Genomic DNA, 20924 nt, shown 5'->3' on the forward strand with positions numbered 1-20924 from the left:
GTGACGACGTCTCGACACGACGGTGTGTAGCTACATACCTTCATACATCTTTATTGCAGGGAGGGAAAAAGAAAGCGAAAGTAAGTATAATAATTTCCGGCTTATTTAAAGTTTGTGAACAAGTTTTCCCACCATCATCATTATTGCCGGGATAAGATTTCCGGGAGATGATCCGAAGCTATGCTATTACACCATGAATTTCACCTTTCTTGCTAGCGATTCTCAACGACATGTTTTTGCTGAGCAGAGCCGGAAGTACTATGAAACACATAAAGAATCTTAATTTTAAAAGTTGGCTTAGTTCAGGTAAGGTCTGGTAAGCAATCGAACAAATTGAAAGCTGGCGAAGCATGCGGTAGTTATGGTATCTTCAAGATAATCAATGATTCAACTTATTAAATGAATTGTAAACTATCAAATATTTAAGATGGATTCCCGCATCAGACAAGCTTCTTATGATTTTGCGTTTTTCATGTTTGCGAATGTGTCGGTTGAGAATCGAAGGCCGGTTGTTCAACATCAGCATCATCAACGTGCACAGTCCTCACCTCGGAAGTACCGGTGACGACGAAGGCGAATTTTACGCGCAGCTAGAGCGTGAATACGACAGCTGCCCAATACATGGTATCAAGATCTTCATCGGGGATTTTAACGCTCAGGTCGACCAGGATGCGAAACTCAAGCCGACAATTGAAAGGTTCAGTGCGCACCAGCTGGCCAACTAAAACGACCCCAGACTAATAGATTTCGCCGCCTCCAAAAGAATGGCCGTACGTAGTACCTTTTTCCAGCACTACCTACTACACAAGTAAACCTGGAGATCACCGTAGCAAACGCAATCTCAGATCGACCACATTTTGATAGACAGCCGGCACTTCTCTGACATCATCGACGTCAGATCCTGTCGAGGCGCCAGCATCGAGTCAGACCATTATCTGGTGATGATGAAGATGCGTCCAAAACTTTCCGTAGTGAACAACATACGAAACCGACGCCCGATCCTGAGGTCGCAGCAGACTACTCCAGCTTGCATTATCAGGCAAGTATGATATCATAGACAGTTCTTCTCCGCGTGATGAAATCTGCCTTTCCAGCGATCTTCGTTCCGGTACTGCATCTGAATCGGACTACTCTATTAGCATTTTCTACCAGAACACGGGTGGTGTTAATTCCTGCGTGATCGATTATCTGCTTGCTACTTCGTGCTCCTGCTACGATATCATTGCCTTTACCGCAACATGGCTTAATGACCGTACCCTCTCCAGTCAGATTGTTGGCCCAGATTATACTGTGTTTCGTTGCGATCGTAGCCCCCTCAACAGCAAAAAATCTACTGGTGGTGGAGTGTTACTTGCCGTTAGATCTACACTCCCGGCTTTCCTTATCGAAGACGTTTCCTGGGACGATCTGGAGCTTCTTTGGACTCGCATTGATCTCGGTAATCGGAAACTCTATCTGTACGTGCCACCTGATCGTTCTGGCGACCTGGTTTTAGCAGAGTCCTTTTCGCGTTGCCTGTCTAAAGCCAGCTCTTTTTGTTCTCCTGAGGATGACATACTCGTCATTGGCGACTCCAACATGCCCGGCCTAAAATGGTGCTCCTCTCGAAGTGGCTTTCTGTTTCCAGATCCTATGCGTTCTTCGTTCTCGGCATCTTCTGGCGTATACTTAGAAGCCCTTAGTACAGCGACTTTACGTCAGATAAACAATATCGAGAATGAAAATGGACGTATGCTCGACCTCTGTTTCGTTAACGAAGGTTTCAGGATTCCGACGATTGACTTAGCACCCGCTCCCCTTGTCAAAGCTGTTCCACATCACCCAGCCTTAGTGGTCTCTCTCGATGCCGCAAGGATATTTGCCCCCGTGAAGAAAACGGCATCCTTCTATCAAGATTTCAAGAACGTGGATCTTGAAGCTATATCTCTCGTTCTTGAGTCCATCGAATGGGAAGTTGAGCTCGATCCTTCTGATCCAAACGCAGCTGCTGAGACATTTTCGAACATTCTCAACTATATCATTGATCGCCATGTTCCGAAACGTAGGGTGACTACAAATCTACGGACTCCCTGGGTCACTAAAGAACTGCGGCGACTGAAGACGGCCAAGAAACGTGCACTCCGAAACTACAACAAGCACAAATCCCCTTACACTAAGGGAGAATACCGCAAACTAAACTCTGCTTATAAAAAAGTCAGTAAGCGTAGCTACTTAAATTATCTAAACCGGTTACAAAGGAATTTTAAGACCAGTCCGAAATCTTTTTGGAAACACGTAAAAATCAACGGAAAGAACCAGAACTTCCGTCCCACATGTTCCTTGACAGCCTTCCTTGACAGAGATGTGAGTGTAGAGATAGGCGATTAATAATAAAGAAAATAAAACTGAAATTAAACATAGCACAATAAGACTATGAAGTTGAAGTCATTCGAAAACCCACTAAAATCACACAGATTTATGGCTATATCTCCTTCGTTTGCTTGAATAACTATGTAAATGTTAGTTATTTACAACCCTGTTAATATGGGATTTACCTAAACGAACAATTCATCACAAAACAAACATTGATTTAAGTGTGATTTTGAAGAAAAGTTTAATTTTGGGTATAAAATTCTTCAAAAGTTGGTTGGTTTCGCAAGAGCTCTGAGATGGTGTTCACTATCACGGACATCTCTTCGATAGTTCATGTCAGAGCACACCTTGGAAGATATTCTTGTGACGGTTGTTTATAACCAGTGATAAATTGAATAAAGATGGAGACGCAGACGAAGAAGGAAGCCCCGGGTCCCTCTGCCAGAAGGGATAATCCAACCACCATCACCACAACCAAGAAGAAGGAAGCGCCGGGTCGAAGCAGCGGTTCGAAAATCGAACCAAAACCGACAGCTTTGAAGACGGTGGTCGCCCGCAAGCTGGTCGAGGTCACCTTGTTCGGACACCAGGACGAAGCAGAACGTTGCGATAATGGTTCAGCAGTTTTCACTGCTGCCATTAAATCAAACAAAGAGATTTATCTTGAATTGGCTAAGCAATTGTTACTTAAACGAAATCACCAGGTTACGACAGTGAGCAACTACCGCGGAATCTCCGCTTTATGCGCAATCGCCAAACTTTTTGAGCTGGTTGTTTTGGATCCAATTTTCTCATTTTGCAAGCATCACTTCTCCAACGATCAGCACGGGTTCATGCCTAAACGATCCACGACTACTAAGTTTTACATCGTTCGTGCAGGACAGCTTTGCCAAGAAAACTCAAACAGACGCCATTTACACAGATCTCTCCGCTGCGTTCGATAAGGTGAACCACGATATTGCAATCGCTAGCTATAGCTCGAACGTTTAGGCTTCTGTGGTTCCCTACTGGATTGGTTCCGGAGTTACTTAATGGGACGAAAGTTATCCGTTCGTACTGGTGAATTCTGTTCTAGGCAGTTCGTTGCCTCTTCAGGAGTGCCTCAAGGAAGTCATTTGGGACCGATCATTTTCGTGATCTATTTTAATGATGTACTCTCGCTCCTCGGTGGCACAAAGCTCGCATATGCCGATGACCTGAAACTTTTTCACACCATAAACGGCCAAGACGACATCAACTTCCTTCAACAGCAATTCACCGCTTTTGCTCACTGGTGCGATATCAATTGCTTGCCCTTGAACCGCAGTAAATGCTCGGTAATATCGTTTACCCGTAAGCGACATCCTCTTCATGCAGAGTACATCCTTGGAGACCAATCCATCATCCGCGTGGACCATATCAACGATCTGGGCTTTATTCTTGACCGACGGCTGGAGTTCAAGACTCATACGAACTAAGTTGTTGACAAAGCTTCTCGAAGCCTTGGATTCTTGTTTCGTATGGCCAAAGATTTCAAAGACGTATATTGCCTGAAAAGTCTTTATTGTTGCATAGTTCGTTCTATTCTCGAGTACGCTTCGGCTGTTTGGTGCCCTTTCTACCAGAATGGAGCTGAAAGAATCGAGGCTATTCAGCGGCGTTTCTTGCGGTACGCTCTAAGACGCCTAAACTGGCAAGATCCGTTTCGTTTACCGAGCTATGAAAACCGCTGCCGTCTCATAGGCTTATATACGCTTCAAGTACGCCGAAATGCTACACGTGCTCTAGTTGTAGCGGACCTTCTAACATCTAGAATCGACTGCCCTGAACTGTTGGAGGCCATACCTCTCAGCGTACGACCACGAGGATTACGAAACCAGAACCTGCAGCTCTACGTACCTATTCGCCTGAACAATTACGGTGCTAACAGCGCTTTCATCGGCATTTTAAAAACTTTTAATCGGTTTTCCGAACATTTTGACTTCGACGTCTCAAGGAACGTATTCCGAAGAAAAATTTTAAGTGTCCCTAGTATTGTGTAGTTTTATGTTGATATTAATTTTAATTTGTTAGTTTTAGTGTAGTCATTAGGATCAACATGTGATCCGTTGATGTTTTAAACATAAAACAATAAACTACGCGCAATCACTCGAAGCGGCAGGGCGAGCTTGACGAAGCCCCTCTCGAGCTATGTGATTTATCTATAGATGGGGACAACCAAAAGCTTTAGTATTAGTTCGTTATATCCACCATACAGTTGTTTATGAACGATTGTTACGTAACGCGACGACGTCATCACGGAGTCAAGTGTTAAGCGCCCAAATGTAGCCATGGATACTTATTAGGAGGAATGTTTGGGACGTAAATAAACTTGTTTATTGTTTAGAAGGAATAGCGTCGCCGTGTTGTGCGTCATCAAGAAAAAAGCATAAACGAAAGGGTGCTTTGATTGGGATTGTATGAAATTACATGAAACATTGTATACCGTCGACTTGGCGACTTCAACGTCGAGACGCTCATGAACGTTTGTGACGTAGGAATCAAAACATTGAAAAAACTGATTCTCACACTCGAGCAAGGGTACTCTTGTCCCCACCTATAGATAAACCACAAAGCCTCTCGAGGACAGTTGGGATATTATCAAGACAGCCATCAACGGTGCTACGGATAACGTCATCGGTCATGTGGAACGTTCTCGCCGGAACGACTGGTTCAACGAAGAGTGTAGGAGGGTGATGGACAAAGAGAATGCCGCGCGGGCAGCAGCAGTGCAAAGAGACACCCGTCGAAATTTGGAAAATTACCGACAATGGAAGAGGCAGCGAGTCCGAACTTTCCAGGAGAATGAGCACCGCCTGGAGGAGGAGGAGCTCGAGGAGCTGGAGCAGCTGCATCGTTACCAAGAAACATGAAAATTCTATCGGAAACTCAACGCATCTCGCAAAGGCTTCGTGCCGCAAGCCGAAATGTGTCGGGATAAGGACGAGGGCATCCTGATGGACAATCGTGAGGAGATCAAAAGGTGGAAGCAGCACTTCGATGAACAACTGAACGGCGCACTTGAAGAAGACCAAGACGGTGAGGGAAGGTACATCACTGGCGTACCGACGAAGAGGAGCCATTACCAACGATGAGTTAAGTTAATTTATTCATTTAATGTCTTCGAAGCATAATTTCGCACAGACTTATTAAGCTAAAAATCGTCTTAACCTATTTGTGTTCACTTGTTTTGAAATGCCAAATTCAAAAATGCTGGAACACTCACTGAAGTCACGGTTGCACGTGTCCATTGGGTTGAAGTATCCATACGTTGTTCGGTGAGCGGGAATCCAAAGGAGTTGTTGAGTTCGAAGTGGGCGTGTAGGAGCGAATAGATGGACATTCTGTAACAACTCACTATTTTCGATGTTGCTGCTCAGAATGTCATATGTGAAAAGACACTGTAAGAATTTTCCTTCTAGTTACGGGACAGCGTTTCTATGTGTATATGGTTACATCGGTGTTCGTAAGGTGTTGTGATTTCTGGATTCCATCCTAATTGCCGTAGAGCGAAGCGAATAAAGGCTCGCTGGACACCTTCGATGGATTGGCTAAGAGTCGATTGATACGGGGCCCAAACAGGAGCTGCGTACTCGAGAATGCTTCTGACAATCGAGCAATAAAGGGCCTTGTAAGCATAAATATCGTTGAAATGAACAGTGTTTCGACGAAGAAAGCCAAGCATTGTGATGGCAACGTGTGTGTGAAATCTCATCCGACTGTCAAAGATTATACCAAGGTCCTTAATTGTGTCGACCCTTTCCAAAGAGCAATCATTCATAACGTAATTATGGCGGAGCAAGTTGCACGATCTTGAGAAACTCACTAGTTTACACTTTTCTACATTCACCAACATCCCGTTCAACTTGCACCACCTTAGAAGAGCGTCAAGATCATTCTTCAGTAAAATACAGTCAAGTGGTGTTGTGATTTGGCGAAAAACGCTTAAAGTCGTCTGCGTAAAATAGCTTTTGTGAGGTCAGCTGATAGCACAAATCGTTCATTAACATGATAAATATAAGTGGCCCAAGATGACTACCTTGGGAAAAACCAGAAGGTATCACGAAGTTTACAGAACAGACGGAGTTTACTCGAACGTAAGCTGAGCGGGAGTTTAGATACGTCTCATACCACTTAAAAATCCATTCAGGAAGTCCCAAGTGTCTGAGTTTCTCTATCACAAGTTTATGAGGCACTCGGTCAAAGGCTTTAGAGAAATCTATGTAAGCTACATCAACTTTCTGACGTTTTTCGAGCTTTTGTCAAAACGAGATTAATGAATGACATCAGATTGGAGGTGGTTGACCGTTTTCTTTAGCATCGTCGATTAATTGTTTAGCGGATGGGTAAACAGCATTGTACACTAAAATCTCCAGAACTTTTGCTAAACAGTTGAGCATCGAGATAGGCCGATAGTTTTCTATGCAATGTGTGCTGCCGCTTTTATGTACTGGTGTAATCAACGCCATTTTCCAAGCTAGCGGGAATGTTCCGGAAGACAGAGATAAATTGAAAATCCTAGTAAGAGGCATCGCTATAGCAGATGCACAATTTTTGAAAAACAATGGTGGCAGATTATCAGGTCCTGGTCCTTTGGAGGAGTTCACTGCAGTCAGTGCATTGAAGACATCAACAACAGATAAAACAAAAGGCGGCATGTTTACGCTGTATGACAGTAAAGATACTGCAGACGGAGGGAGGAGTCCATTATCATTATGGAAGACCGATCTAAAAAATTCAGCGAACAAATTAGCGCAATCCGTGACACATTCTGCGGTTTTGCCGGAGTAGGTAACGTCGGTACCAGTTAAGGAGGCTATTCGCCAGCTGAATAGCAACAAGTCGGTTGGGAAGGATGGCATCGCAGCTGAATTATCAAAAGGGGCCCAGACAACTTTGCCGATTGCTATCACCGGTTGATGATCCGGATCTGGGACATAGAACAGCTACCGGAGGAGTGGAAGGAGGGGGTAATATGCCCCATCTGCAAGAAGGGCGACAAGTTGGACTGTGAGAACTACCGAGTGATCACTGTCCTCAATGCCGCCTACAAAGTGTTGTCCCGAATCCTACTCCGCCGCCTAAGCAAATAGATTCGTAGAAAGTCATCAGGCCGGCTTCATGGAGGGACGGTTAACGACGGACAAGATCGTCACATTATGGCAAATCTTCGGAAAATGCCGTGAACACCAAGTCCCTACGCACCATCAATTCATCGACTTCAAAGCCGCATACGACACGATCATCAACGAGAACGTCTTCTCCGGGAAGCTGACAAGACTGAATAAGGCGACGATGTATGGAACGAAGTGCTGTGTGCAGATATCGGGTGAATTGTCGAGTTCATTCGAATCACTCAGGGGGCTTCGGCAAGGCGATGGTCTATCCCGCATGATGTAAAACGTGGCGCTACAAGGTTTTATTCGACGAGTTCGAGATCCAAATAACTTATCTGCTTTGCCGACGACATTGATATAGTCGGCAGATCATCTGCAGTGGCAGAAGAGATCTTCCGCGCACTGAAACGTGAAGCAAGAAGGATTGGATTAATGATTACTACGACCAAGACGAAACATATGATGGCCTGCGGATCCGAAACCACCCGAGCCCTTTTTTCCAGTAATAACATGGTCACGATCGACGGCAACGAGCTGGAAATAGTCGAAGACTTTGTTTTCTTCTCACTACGAGCCCGCGCGACTCTACGGCTAACCCAGTATTCAGAAGATGATGAAGACAGGCCGGATACGCTGGGCAGGACATGTTGCAAAAATGCCGGACGACTGTCCTGCAAAACAGGTGTTCGCAGTCAATTCGGTAGGAACGAGACGAGCATGGCCCACAGCCCGCACCTCGGAAGTACCGGTGACGACAAAGACGAATTTTACGCGCAGCTGGAGCGTGAATACGACCGTTGCCCAAAACATGATATCAAGATCGTCATCGGGGATTTCAATGCTCAGGTCGGCCAGGAGGAGGAATTCAAACCGACAATTGGAAGGTTCAGTGCGCACCAGCTGACCAACGAAAACGGCCTCAGACTTATTGATTTCGCCGCCTCCAAACGAATGGCCGTACGTAGTACCTTTTTCCAGCACCGCCTCCCACACAAGTACACCTGGAGATCACCGTACCAAACTCAATCACAGATCGACCACGTTTTGATCGACAGCCGGCACTTCTCGGACATCATCGACGTCAGATCCTGTCGGGGCGCCAACATCGAGTCGGACCATTATCTGGTGATGGTGAAGATGCGCCCAAAACTCTCCGTAGTAACCAACACGCGAAACCGGCGCCCGCCTCGGTTAAATATCGCGCTACTGAAGCAACCTGAGGTCGCGGCAGACTACGCGCAATCGGTCGAAGCAGCGCTGCCGGCAGAGGGCGAGCTTGACGAAGCCCCTCTCGAGGACTGTTGGGATACCATCAAAACAGCCATCAACAGTGCTGCGGAGAACGTCATCGGTTATGTGGAGCGAACTCGACGGAACGACTGGTTCGACGAGGAGTGTAGGAGGGTGATGGACGAAGAGAATGCCGCACGGGCGGCAGTAGTGCAAAGAGGCACCCGTCGAAATGTGGAAAATCACCGACAGCAGAAGAGGCAGCGAGTCCGACTTTTCCAGAAGAAAAAGCGCCGCCTGGAGGAGGAGGAGCTCGAGGAGCTGGAGCAGCTGCATCGTTACCAAGAAACACGAAAGTTCTATCAGAAACTCAACGCATCCCGCAAAGGCTTCGTGCCGCAAGCCGAAATGTGCCGGGATAAGGACGGGGGTATCCTGACGGACAATCGTGAGGTGATCAAAAGGTGGAAGCAGCACTTCGATGAACACCTGAACGGCGCACATGCAGGAGATCAAGACGGTGGGGGAAGGTACATCGCCGGCGTAGCCAACGACGAAGAGGAGCCACTCCCAACGATGAGTGAAGTTAAGGAAGCCATTCACCAGTTGAATAGAAACAAGTCGGCTGGGAAGGATGGCATCGCAGCTGAACTCATCAAAATGGGCCCGGACAAGTTGGCCGATTGTCTACACCGGCTGATAGTGCGGATCTGGGACATAGAACAGCTACCGGAGGAGTGGAAGGAGGGGGTAATATGCCCCATCTACAAGAAGGGCGACAAATTGGACTGTGAGAACTACCGAGTCCTCAATGCCGCCTACAAAGTGTTGTCCCGAATCCTACTCCGCCGCCTAAGCAAATAGATTCGTAGAAAGTCATCAGGCCGGCTTCATGGAGGGAGGGTCTACGACGGACCAGATATTCACATTACGGCAAATCCTCCAAAAATGCCGGGAACACCAAGTCCCTACGCACCATCTATTCATCGACTTCAAAGCTGCATACGACACGATCGACCGTAACGAGCTATGGAAAATCATGGACGAGAACGGCTTTTCCGGGAAGCTGATTAGACTGATAAAGGCGACGATGGATGGAACGCAGTGCTGTGTGCGGATTTCGGGTGAATTGTCGAGTTCATTCGAATCGCGCAGGGGGCTTCGACAAGGTGATGGTCTATCCTGCATGATGTTCAACGTGGCGCTAGAAGGTGTTATTCGACGAGCGGTGGGCGAAATGCGGGGCACAATTTTCAACAGATCCAGTCAACTTATCTGCTTTGCCGATGACATTGATATAGTCGGCAGATCATCTGCGGCGGTGGAGGAGATCTACCGCAAACTGAAACGCGGGTTGATGATTAATACGTCCAAGAAGAAGTATATGCTGGCCTGCGGATCCGAGACCGACCGAACCCGCTTGTCCAGTAATAACAAGGTCACGATCGACGGCGACGAGCTGGAGATAGTCGAAGACTTTGTCTATCTCGACTCACTGATGACCGCAGACAATGACACCAGCCGTGAGATCCGGAGGCGAATTATCAGCGGAAGTCGTGCCCCCAAATTTTGACCCCAAATCGACTCATTCAAATGCTTTATTCAAAATAATCACTTCTGCAAACGCTGTTTAGTGAAGTAGCATGAAGCATTTACAGTTTTCATATCAGGTGCTTTTAGCCAAAAAACTATTGATTAGAAGAAAATTTATAAAATTCGAGTACGTTATGGAAAATGTCTCTCTGAATCCTATTCAATGTTTGGTTCCTACGATGCAATGGATAGATTGTACGATTTTTATCTATAATATTGAAAAAAAAAATCAAAATACAAACTTATTTATCCTTTTAATTATTTTTTATTTACATAGTATTCCGTCTCACGACATAACTTGACGAACATAATTCCTAAAATTCACTCGGTTCATAGCAACCGTTCTCCAATTTCTCGGGCACCCTACGTTCGCCAGATCACGCTCCACTTGGTCTAACCACCTCGCTCGTTGCGCCCCCGCTCGTCTTGTTCCTACCGGATTCGTAGCGAACACCTGTTTTGCAGGACAGTCGTCCGGCATTCTCGCAACATGTCCCGCCCAGCGTATCCGGCCAGCCTTCACCACCTTCTGGATACTGGGTTCGCCGTAGAGGCGCGCGAGCTCGTGGTTCATCCTTCGCCTCCACACTCCGTTCTCCTGTACGCCGCCAAAGATGGTTCTTAACACTCGTCGCTCCAATACTCCGAGTGTACGCAGGTCCTCCTCGAGCAATATCCATGTCTCGTGCCCGTAGAGAACAACCGGTCTAATGAGCGTCATATACAGGTTACACTTCGTGCGAGGGCTAAGTCTTCTCGACCGCAGTTGCTTGTGGAGTCCATAGTAGGCACGACTTCCGCTGATAATTCGCCTCCGGATCTCACGGCTGGTGTCATTGTCTGCGGTCACCAGTGAGCCGAGATAGACAAAGTCTTCGACTATCTCCAGCTCGTCGCCGTCGATCGTGACCTTGTTATTACTGGACAAGCGGGTTCGGTCGGTCTCGGATCCGCAGGCCAGCATGTACTTCGTCTTGGACGTATTAATCATCAACCCAATCCTTCCTGCTTCGCGTTTCAGTTTGCGGTAGATCTCCTCCACCGCCGCAGATGATCTGCCGACTATATCAATGTCATCGGCAAAGCAGATAAGTTGACTGGATCTGTTGAAAATCGTGCCCCGCATTTCGCCCACCGCTCGTCGAATAACACCTTCTAGCGCCACGTTGAACATCATGCAGGATAGACCATCACCTTGTCGAAGCCCCCTGCGCGATTCGAATGAACTCGACAATTCACCCGAAATCCGCACACAGCACTGCGTTCCATCCATCGTCGCCTTGATCAGTCTGATCAGCTTCCCGGAAAAGCCGTTCTCGTCCATGATTTTCCATAGCTCGTTACGGTCGATCGTGTCGTATGCGGCTTTGAAGTCGATGAATAGATGATGCGTAGGGACTTGGTGTTCACGGCATTTTTGGAGGATTTGCCGCAATGTGAATATCTGGTCCGTCGTAGACCGTCCCTCCATGAAGCCGGCCTGATGACTTCCCACGAATCTGTTTGCTTGTGGCGTTAGGCGGCGGAGTAGGATTCGGGACAACACTTTGTAGGCGGCATTGAGGACAGTGATCGCTCGGTAGTTCTCACAGTCCAATTTGTCGCCCTTCTTGTAGATGGGGCATATTACCCCCTCCTTCCACTCCTCCGGTAGCTGTTCTATGTCCCAGATCCGGATTATCAACCGATGTAGGCAATCGGCCAACCTGTCCGGGCCCATTTTGATGAGTTCAGCTGCGATGCCATCCTTCCCAGCCGACTTGTTTCTATTCAGCTGGCGAATGGCTTCCTTAACTTCACTCATCGTTGGGAGTGGCTCCTCTTCGTCGTTGGCTACGCCGGCGATGTACCTTCCCCCACCGTCTTGATCTCCTGCATGTGCGCCGTTCAGGTGTTCATCGAAGTGCTGCTTCCACCTTTTGATCACCTCACGACTGTCCGTCAGGATACCCCCGTCCTTATCTCGGCACATTTCGGCTTGCGGCACGAAGCCTTTGCGGGATGCGTTGAGTTTCTGATAGAACTTTCGTGTTTCTTGGGAACGATGCAGCTGCTCCAGCTCCTGGAGCTCCTCCTCCTCCAGGCGGCGCTTTTTCTCCTGGAAAAGTCGGACTCGCTGCCTTTTCCGCTGTCGGTGATTTTCCACATTTCGACGGGTGCCTCTTTGCACTACTGCCGCCCGCGCGGCATTCTCTTCGTCCATCACCCTCCTACACTTCTCGTCGAACCAGTCGTTCCGTCGAGATCGCTCCACATAACCGATGACGTTCTCCGCCGCACTGTTGATGGCTGTTTTGATGGTATCCCAACAGTCCTCGAGAGGGGCTTCGTCAAGCTCGCCCTCTGCCGGCAGCGCTGCTTCGACCGATTGCGCGTAGTCTGCCGCGACCTCAGGTTGCTTCAGTCGCGCGATGTTTAACCGAGGCGGGCGCCGGTTTCGCTTGTTGTTCACTACGGAGAGTTTTGGGCGCATCTTCACCATCACCAGATAATGGTCCGACTCGATGTTGGCGCCCCGACAGGATCTGACGTCGATGATGTCCGAAAAGTGCCGGCTGTCGATCAAAACGTGGTCGATCTGTGATTGCGTTTGGTACGGTGATCTCCAGGTGTACTTGTGTGGGAGGCGGTGCTGAAAAAAGGTACTACGTACGGCCATTCGTTTGGAGGCGGCGAAATCAATAAGTCTGAGGCCGTTTTCGTTGGTCAGCTGGTGCGCGCTGAACCTTCCAATTGTCGGTTTAAATTCCTCCTCCTGGCCGACCTGAGCATTGAAATCCCCGATGACGATCTTGATATCATGTTTTGGGCAACGGTCGTATTCACGCTCCAGCTGCGCGTAGAATTCGTCTTTGTCGTCACCGGTACTTCCGAGGTGAGGGCTGTGCACGTTGATGATGCTGATGTTGAAGAACCGGCCCTTGATTCTCAACCGGCACATTCGTGAGTTGATCGGCCACCACCCGATCACGCGCTTTTGCATCTTTCCCATCACTATAAAAGCTGTTCCAAGCTCGTGTGTGTTGCCGCAGCTCTGGTAGATGGCACGACCATCTGGATACGTTCGTACCGTGGAGCCCTTCCAGCATACCTCCTGCAGCGCTACGATGTCGAATTTGCGGCTCTTCAATTCGTTGGAGAGCACGTGGGTACTGCCCACAAAATTTAGAGATCGGCAGTTCCATGTTCCAAGTTTCCAATCGCTAGTCCCTTTTCGTCGCGTGGGTCTTTGCCGATTTCCATCCGAAATTTGTTGTTCGTTGTTCGTTGCTTATGTTTTTTTAGTAGTCACAGGCTCGCAAGGCCCGCAGCTAACCCCACTATCTCGCAGGAGGACCGTCGTGATGTTGCTGTTTTGGGTCCCGAACACCACCAGGACGTTGTTGCACTCCGCACGCCGCCCCTAACATGGAGAACAGACGCGTACGAAGCCCCCTAACTCATTCTGCATGCGACCAAAGCATCCACCGGGGTTGGGTACCCGATCTCCGCTAAGGTTGCTCGCACCCCAGCTAGTACCACGGGGAGGTAGAGAATCGGAGTTGCAGACAAGAGGTGATATGACCACTACCCGAGGGTTGGGTGTATGGGGTCTCGAGTTGCACATTGTCTACTTCACTAGCCATATTTATCCAAAATCTAATATTTATCAAACAATTGTCTGAAGCAAAGAGCAAAAATAATTAATTTTATCTTAATTATTAAAAATAGCGCCTTTAAGTATGCAATGTTATTAGCGTTGAGACAAAGTTATAGAATTTTCTTCTTATGTCTGCTATAAATTGTGAAATAAGAACAAACATGACCAAAATAGTATATTAACATTCTATCTTGGGGTTTTGTTTGATTTTTATACAAGGATTAGGGCTTTCTGAATAAAAGATCAAGTCTCCTTCAATAGGGGATCAAGTCTCCCCTAACTTCAGAAAAATCGCAATTTTTTTACTCCCACGAAAATGCTTCTAGTTCATCAACGGGTTCAATTATCGTTCTAATTTTTCCAATTTTTTTTTGTTTTTTCCCCTTCTGATAAAAATTACCTTTGCATTAGAAAAACCAGTTCCAAATTGGGAATTAAAAATTTAACATCAAATATGTTAGAGGAAACCTAACATTTAAGCTGCAATATTTTGACCTGAGAAGAGAATGTAAGAAAGAGTAGGCGAAATTTTACAAAATATTTAATTTAAGTACGCAAAACAGTGTTGAAGTAGATAGAAATGGCTTAAAGTGAAAGCTGGAACGAAGTGCAGAAGTGTCCACCGGAAGTTCGGAAATTAAGAGGGAATAAGTGTTGAAATTGATTTCTATTCCCGAGTGGAATTCAGTGTTTGTTGTTGAGTGGAGTGCCCGGGAGCGCGCTGTGTGAAAGTAGTAATACTTCACTTGTGAAAGTGAAGTAATTGTATACCTCGAAAATAACATTCACAAATTGATTTTGGGAATGGTGGAAAGCATCGAATAAGGAGGAATATGCTTTAATGTGTTTTAATTTTCCCGTGTAGACTGTTCCGATAGTTATAAATACATTATAAAAGCTACGTACTGTTGTTTACATCCAAGTGAAGTAAGCGGTTTCATGTTTTGTCGTTTTCCGCAAAGAAATCTGAAAATATGTGACTTTGTGAGTGGTTTTTCAATTAAAAAACGAGCTAAGGAAGAAGGAAGAACAGTGTAATTTCGAAGATTCTGGCCCTGCTGACCATACAATAGACAAGAAAATCAAGGATCACTTCAAATGACATCTTTGGCATCAGTACGAGATATGGCTAAGCAACTAGGTACCTCATCGACTAACGTTATGCGTGCCAAAAAGAGAATTGGACTTCAGACCCATCGGAAGCAGAAGCAACCAAAGAGGAGTACCAAACAGGCTGAATCCGTGAAACCGAGGGCTCGGAAACTCTACGATAAACTTCTAACAAAGAATTCGGGTTGTATGTTGTGTTATCATAGATGATCGAACCAACATTCAACTCGACTATAAAACTCTGCCTGGACCACAATTTTATATCTCACCGAAGGGAAAGGATGTTCATGCATCAGTGGTGTTGCATGGTAAAAATATTGTAGAAAATGTCGTATGAAGTCAGTTTAAATCGGATATGATAGAAGGTCCGCCCTGTTAGTAAATTTCGAAGTGATTTTGCTCTCGCGCGGGCTTCAAGTATGAAAATCATCGTCATATTCTCTTTGCAACCAGTAGTGCATCCAGATGGCTCTTCCGATAGGTACGAATAAGGGGTCAGATAACGTCCAGTTGGTGCAGTTTTCAGTTCACTGCCTTTCAGTGTGTGCTTCACGACCTACTTTAACCCAAAATACAAAAACTCAAAACGCAAAACTTTGTAGCAATAATCACAATTTACTCTTACGACATATTGAAACCCTAAGCTAGCTTAACATAATCTCTACTCACTGGTCCGTTTCCTACCTTGATGACAACAGCTGATAGCCAATACACACAACAGTAATATCACAGCTCGGTTTCTTTAGGTATCACGGTAGTATTAGAGAATCTAGCAGCACTGCTTAACGAGCGCGTGGTTATTGCCAGGAGCATTTCGATGTCTGCTTCCGGCTGGATCTGTTCCGGCTTGGCCATGTGATGGCTGGCCAGGTCACCAAAAGTGAGCATAGCTACGGCCTTACCAATAATGAATCGCAACTTTAGAGATATTTCTTCGTGTCATCTAAACGCAACTTAAACGTTTTGCCTGGCGATGGTCACTACAGACTCTGTTCTGCTAAGAAGAGATCATTTCAGAATAGCTCTAGGACAAAATATAAATAGTTCCACTCACCCTTTTATTCGTTGATCGAGTCTTAGGTGGTTTCTTTCTGGTTCTTCTTCTTCAATTGCGCTCTGGGCTGTTGTTGATTCTCCCTTTGCCTGTGAGCTTAAATGCATTTGGTTTCCGTTCAACACTTTCATGCGCATTCTCTCACCTTCAGATGATGCGAAGTAATCCGGTCCTGCATCGGCTACGGCCCCTGACTGCAACGGATTGCGCTAAACAAACAGCAACGGTGAATCGTACGGCTGAATTATTTGGATTTGTTTACTCCTCGTTTACGTTTTCCATGTGTTTTCCTTTGACAGCTTGCACTCTTAAAGTTAAACACGCATCTTTGGCTTCATTTCTACCCTACTGGTAGGATTCACTACATATTCAAGACGAAATCACTACAAGTACTTAATTATAGTGCTACAAACTCTAAAATACGAATACAATTGTCCAATCAGTTTTTCAAATCTTTCGTTGCAGTTTTGAAAAATAATTTTCAACAAAAAGTTTGGTGGATAATATTTAAAAATGATTACAAATCGTGTTCACAATAATTTCACAAAGTAGCCTTTGTACTGTTTGCTTTCTGAGTATATTACCACTGATGAACTGATGTACAAGCTCGAACAAAAAATCTTCAGAAACTTGTGTAAAATTTCCAGTGCTCTCTTTTAAAGAAGCCGTTATAAAGTGACGAAAAACAGTGCCATCTATTGCTTGATTTGTAACTTTTGAACGGCGCAATAGATGGCACTGTTTCTAGATAGCTCTTTTGAAAGTAAGAATTTTTCGAGAGGGCGCAATGGGATTTGAACTCACTAATAATTAAATTTAAATACAATTAGATGAATTGCTCTATATAATTAGACAAACTACAAATAAATTTCAGCTGAGAAAAATAGCATCATTATAATGTTGTCACTAGAGAGACTGACGAAATGACAGATATACAAGCTTGAATTATAAAATGCCAGAAACGTATTCAAAATTTCAAAGGCTATCATTTAAACAAGACGAATCAACTTTAGAAGTACCTGATTCTTGGAAGAGCGCAACTGTATATGATCTCTAGAATTAATAAACTAACATCGTAGAAAATAGACGGCTTCAATATATTCACTACAAGGTAAATTTATCTGGTTTATTTCATCTGATTCTTTTTACTAAAGAGGCTATCTAACAACTTTGAACAAGCCAGACGAACCAATTTATCCAGTTGAGCTTAAAATTAACAATCCAACGAAGAAATACAGATTCTGGCTTCTCTGAGGGGCATTTTCACGCATCATATCTGTTTATATTAAGTGCTTCATGCTAGTTTGAAGAAATTCGAAAAACAGCTTTAAGCTTAAAATTTTTATAACGCAAATCAGAAATGTGTAACGAATCTTCAACATCAATTTGCGCGAAACTCGTCAAATAGATACGACCTTTTCATAATTGACAAAAAGTTTGTTATTTTGTTTTGTTTACATTTCATTTTCTTCTTGACAGTTCTCTCTTGTGTCCATGGAGACATCTGGTGGCTCAACCAAAAAAACATAAAATTGATTCAAAACGGTCGTCAGGACTTTACACACTTTTCAAGGCTTAGCTTGGACATCAGTTCATCAGTGATATTACTACATAAAAGTAGTGAGTAACATAGAATTTGTGAAGCTGTCATCCCAAATTTAATGGCTATATTTTAGTTTTTTTTTTTTTCAATAAGAATTTGTCGAATTTATTTTATAATATTTATTGTTGTCCCAGTTAAACCTATTTCTCCACTTAGAGCAAGTTCACTGGTTGAGATGGAGTTGGAAATTTCGATGATTTACAACACATCACAAGATTTTTGCCGTACACCGGTGTTGGGAAAATCTGATATTCGAACAGTTTCGCGATGCAAAATTTATATCGTATAACACTTTTTGGCTGAGGGTGATAGAAAAACACGATGTTTTGCAACACCGAACCGAGTGATAGAGCCGGCGTTGCAAAACAGTATTCGTGCGTGAAACGCTTCGGTGCTGCCACCTATCTTATGTTCGAAACCTCGGTTAAAGGAAAAAAATGTAAATTGAGCCAATTTAAAATTTTTATGTTATATGATATTTTCATGTTTCATTATTAATTATCATAACTAAAATTGATATGAATTATAAACAAGTTAATAAACTCTTTAAAAATTACAACCAAATTTTCATAACCCATGGCCAATCGCGCGAACCATCACGCAGAGATGCCAGACAGCTGTATAATTCTTCTCGTTTGTTTTGTTTTCGCGGTTTTCAAAAGTTAAAGTGATTCGTTTTAGAAAAAAAAAATCCGTCTGCGGTCTCTTGGTTGGTTTCCGGCGATCCCACCGACCTGCAGACCTTGCTTTAAAACGATGTTTTAACATGTTCAAAGGAGTAATAATAAAAAATAGGCTAGCCAATGTAAGTTTGTTAAAAGTAAAACTTTTAAATCCGAAAAGTTTTACATAGTAAATCACTCCCAATGTGCGCGATCCTAACATACTGAAATTTTCGTATTAACACATAGCGGACCAAACGCGAGAATTCTCGTTTTTTCGCTTGGCGCAAGTGTTAAGATGTTATTAACTCTATAATGAAACTTTCATCCACAAAATTTAAACAATTTAAAAATCTTTAGAATTTCCTTCCGAGGTATAAAATGCCAAGGGTTTTGTGTTTCACGGCTTAGATTTCCTTAGTGTCCTCAATGTACTAACACTATTATTTGAATTCGATGGTTGAATAAAGAGAATTGATTTAAATTTTCAAACGGTGAATTCAAATTACAAAATTTTACTGAAAAGCAAATTCACTTGGCATCGCTGGTCGCTTTCGATTTTATACCTTCGTATTCTATCACACCGGTGGACGGCCAACATTTTTGTTCTATATTTCACGATATAAAAATTCCCATCTGTGCTACAGCTGTCAAAATTCCTACCACTTTTTCCCAACACCATTGGACTTGCTCTTAACAGCCAAGAAACAGCTTGGTGTTAACAAATCCGTATGCGCGTCCGTCGTAGGTGGGGAGGTCAGTAAAATCGATCCCTGGATAGGATCGTTAAAATGTAATCATAAATTATACAGTCGGAGTTTTGAGGCACACTTTTTTTTTTCGCTTCCTGGTCCTCTTTATAGGTATCAACAATTCCAACACATGACCATGACCCGCTGTTCGGTGGTGTTATTTTGAAGCTACATGCTTTAAAATGGAATATTTGGGGTTCGGGAAACGTCCGAAAGGTATTGTCCGAAAATTTGAACAAGTTTGAATTTTATTACGTGTAATTTATGAACCGAACTAAGGGGGGAAATTTAACTGCCGCTCAACAATTCCGCACGATTCGAACCGAGAGGTGAGTTTTATGACTCGAAAAGCTGCTACAAGTGGATGATTTTGCCGGATTATGTACACGTTCATACCTTTGAAGCGCCATTTGGTTTTGCAAATCCCGGAAATTAATCACATTTAAAACTACTGGGAAAAGTTATTGTGTAATGCATTCTATCTAACCTTTCAAAAGCGAACGGAGCAAAATCATGCTGCCAAAAGTTTACCTTTTACGGGAACCCAAAACTTTAGCCGAAAGTGTACGAAAATGGGAAAACGCCACACTGTTGATGCCAGTTGGGTTTTGCCAAAGTCATTCCTGTTTGAACGAGGACAGAGGTTGGGAACGAGAAGGAATAACTTTGAGAACGTATGTTGTAAGACTGGCTGTTAGCCAATCGGCAGATTTACGATGAACCCCTAACAATCCCTAGGGTCGGCAAGCTTACACAAAACTAAGTTGCAGGGAAATTCGGGAGAGCTAAAGAAAACTCCTCAGATAAAGTTCGGTACCGTTTAATGATGCAGTTTTGTTCACCCACCACTTTCTTAACCTAGCTAACCTTTATTTGCGCACTGGTTTCTTCCTTGCTCGGGCTCGGGTTCGATGAGGTCGGCTTGGAAGCTGGCTGGCTCTAACGGGTCGTGTTGTTGTACCCGGTTCTACCTTGGGTGCTGAACCGGGCACTGATGGTCCTTGGACGGCAAGCAAGCGGCGTGGATGCTGAGTACCTGACCCCACCTTAGGTGCTGAATCAGGTACGATGGTAAGTAGCACCGGCGGCGGTCGGTCGATGTTATCGGTGGCGCACGAGGTCCTTCGACGATTAACGGAGCGCGTGGCGACGTCGTACCTGGCCCCACCTTGGGTGCTGAACCAGGTACGGAATTGAGTAACACCGACGGCGGTCGGTTGAGGTGGTAGAGCGCTGTGGCGCTCTCAGGGCTCGGTTGATTAAAAAAACAATCCGAAACAGCGGGGTCCTGGTAAGGTTCAGGATCAGATTAAAAGGGTATTTTTGGGCAGGGGCAAGATGGCGTGGGGTTACCTGGAGTTCCAATCAAAAGCGGCTCGAGATTGGCTTTTCCTTCTGCTGGTGGTGATTCCTGTTCCTTTAGGAATCTTGTTGAACAAATCACCACAGTTAAAATTTAATCAAATATTTATGATCCTTCAGAATATTTTTGGGATCGGTTTGGTTAGTTCGCGAACTGAAAGCAGAGTCAATGGTCGCTTTCTTTTTTCCCAGTTATGATCCCATTGCCGTTCATTGCCCCCGTCCCGCGCTCATTTTCGCTTCGCCCTATCGCTCGCTTCGCCTCTTCGCTTGAAGACTACGGCTCACATCTTTGCACTGCGCTCTGGTGGTGGGTTGTTGAACGACCATCTTTCGCCCGGTCGTTCGTCTGGTTAGCGTGGCTTGGTGAACTGCTTCACCAAGGAGAATCCCTTAACCCCCACAAACAACACTGCAACATTTATTTAATT

The 20924-nt window shown here is 44.9% G+C and overlaps 2 protein-coding genes across 2 annotated transcripts in view; both read left to right on the top strand.

Moving 5' to 3' along the window:
* Positions 1-950: 950 nt before the first annotated feature.
* LOC129759002 (uncharacterized) lies at positions 951-2367 on the top strand. The gene is made up of 2 exons (XM_055756476.1): positions 951-1039; positions 1095-2367. The coding sequence occupies exons 1-2, from the start codon at positions 951-953 to the stop codon at positions 2365-2367; spliced, it is 1362 nt and encodes a 453-aa protein (XP_055612451.1).
* A 2930-nt stretch (positions 2368-5297) lies between these two features.
* The window catches only part of LOC129759018 (uncharacterized), a 51223-nt gene continuing 35596 nt past the window's right edge, over positions 5298-20924 (top strand). Inside the window, exon 1 of the mRNA XM_055756477.1 lies at positions 5298-5419. Within this exon, the coding sequence (XP_055612452.1) occupies positions 5298-5419 (122 nt within the window). The remainder of the gene's footprint in view (positions 5420-20924) is intronic.

This window comes from Uranotaenia lowii, chromosome 1, assembly GCF_029784155.1.
Source record: "Uranotaenia lowii strain MFRU-FL chromosome 1, ASM2978415v1, whole genome shotgun sequence".
NCBI lineage: Eukaryota > Metazoa > Arthropoda > Insecta > Diptera > Culicidae > Uranotaenia > Uranotaenia lowii.

Bases quoted from the DNA above. Each gene is read 5' to 3' on its own strand.
- LOC129759002 (XM_055756476.1), top strand. From the start codon at position 951: ATGCGTCCAAAACTTTCCGTAGTGAACAACATACGAAACCGACGCCCG. The intron at 1,040-1,094 runs GCAAGTATGATA...CTGCCTTTCCAG, and splicing joins ACTCCAGCTTGCATTATCAG to CGATCTTCGTTCCGGTACTG.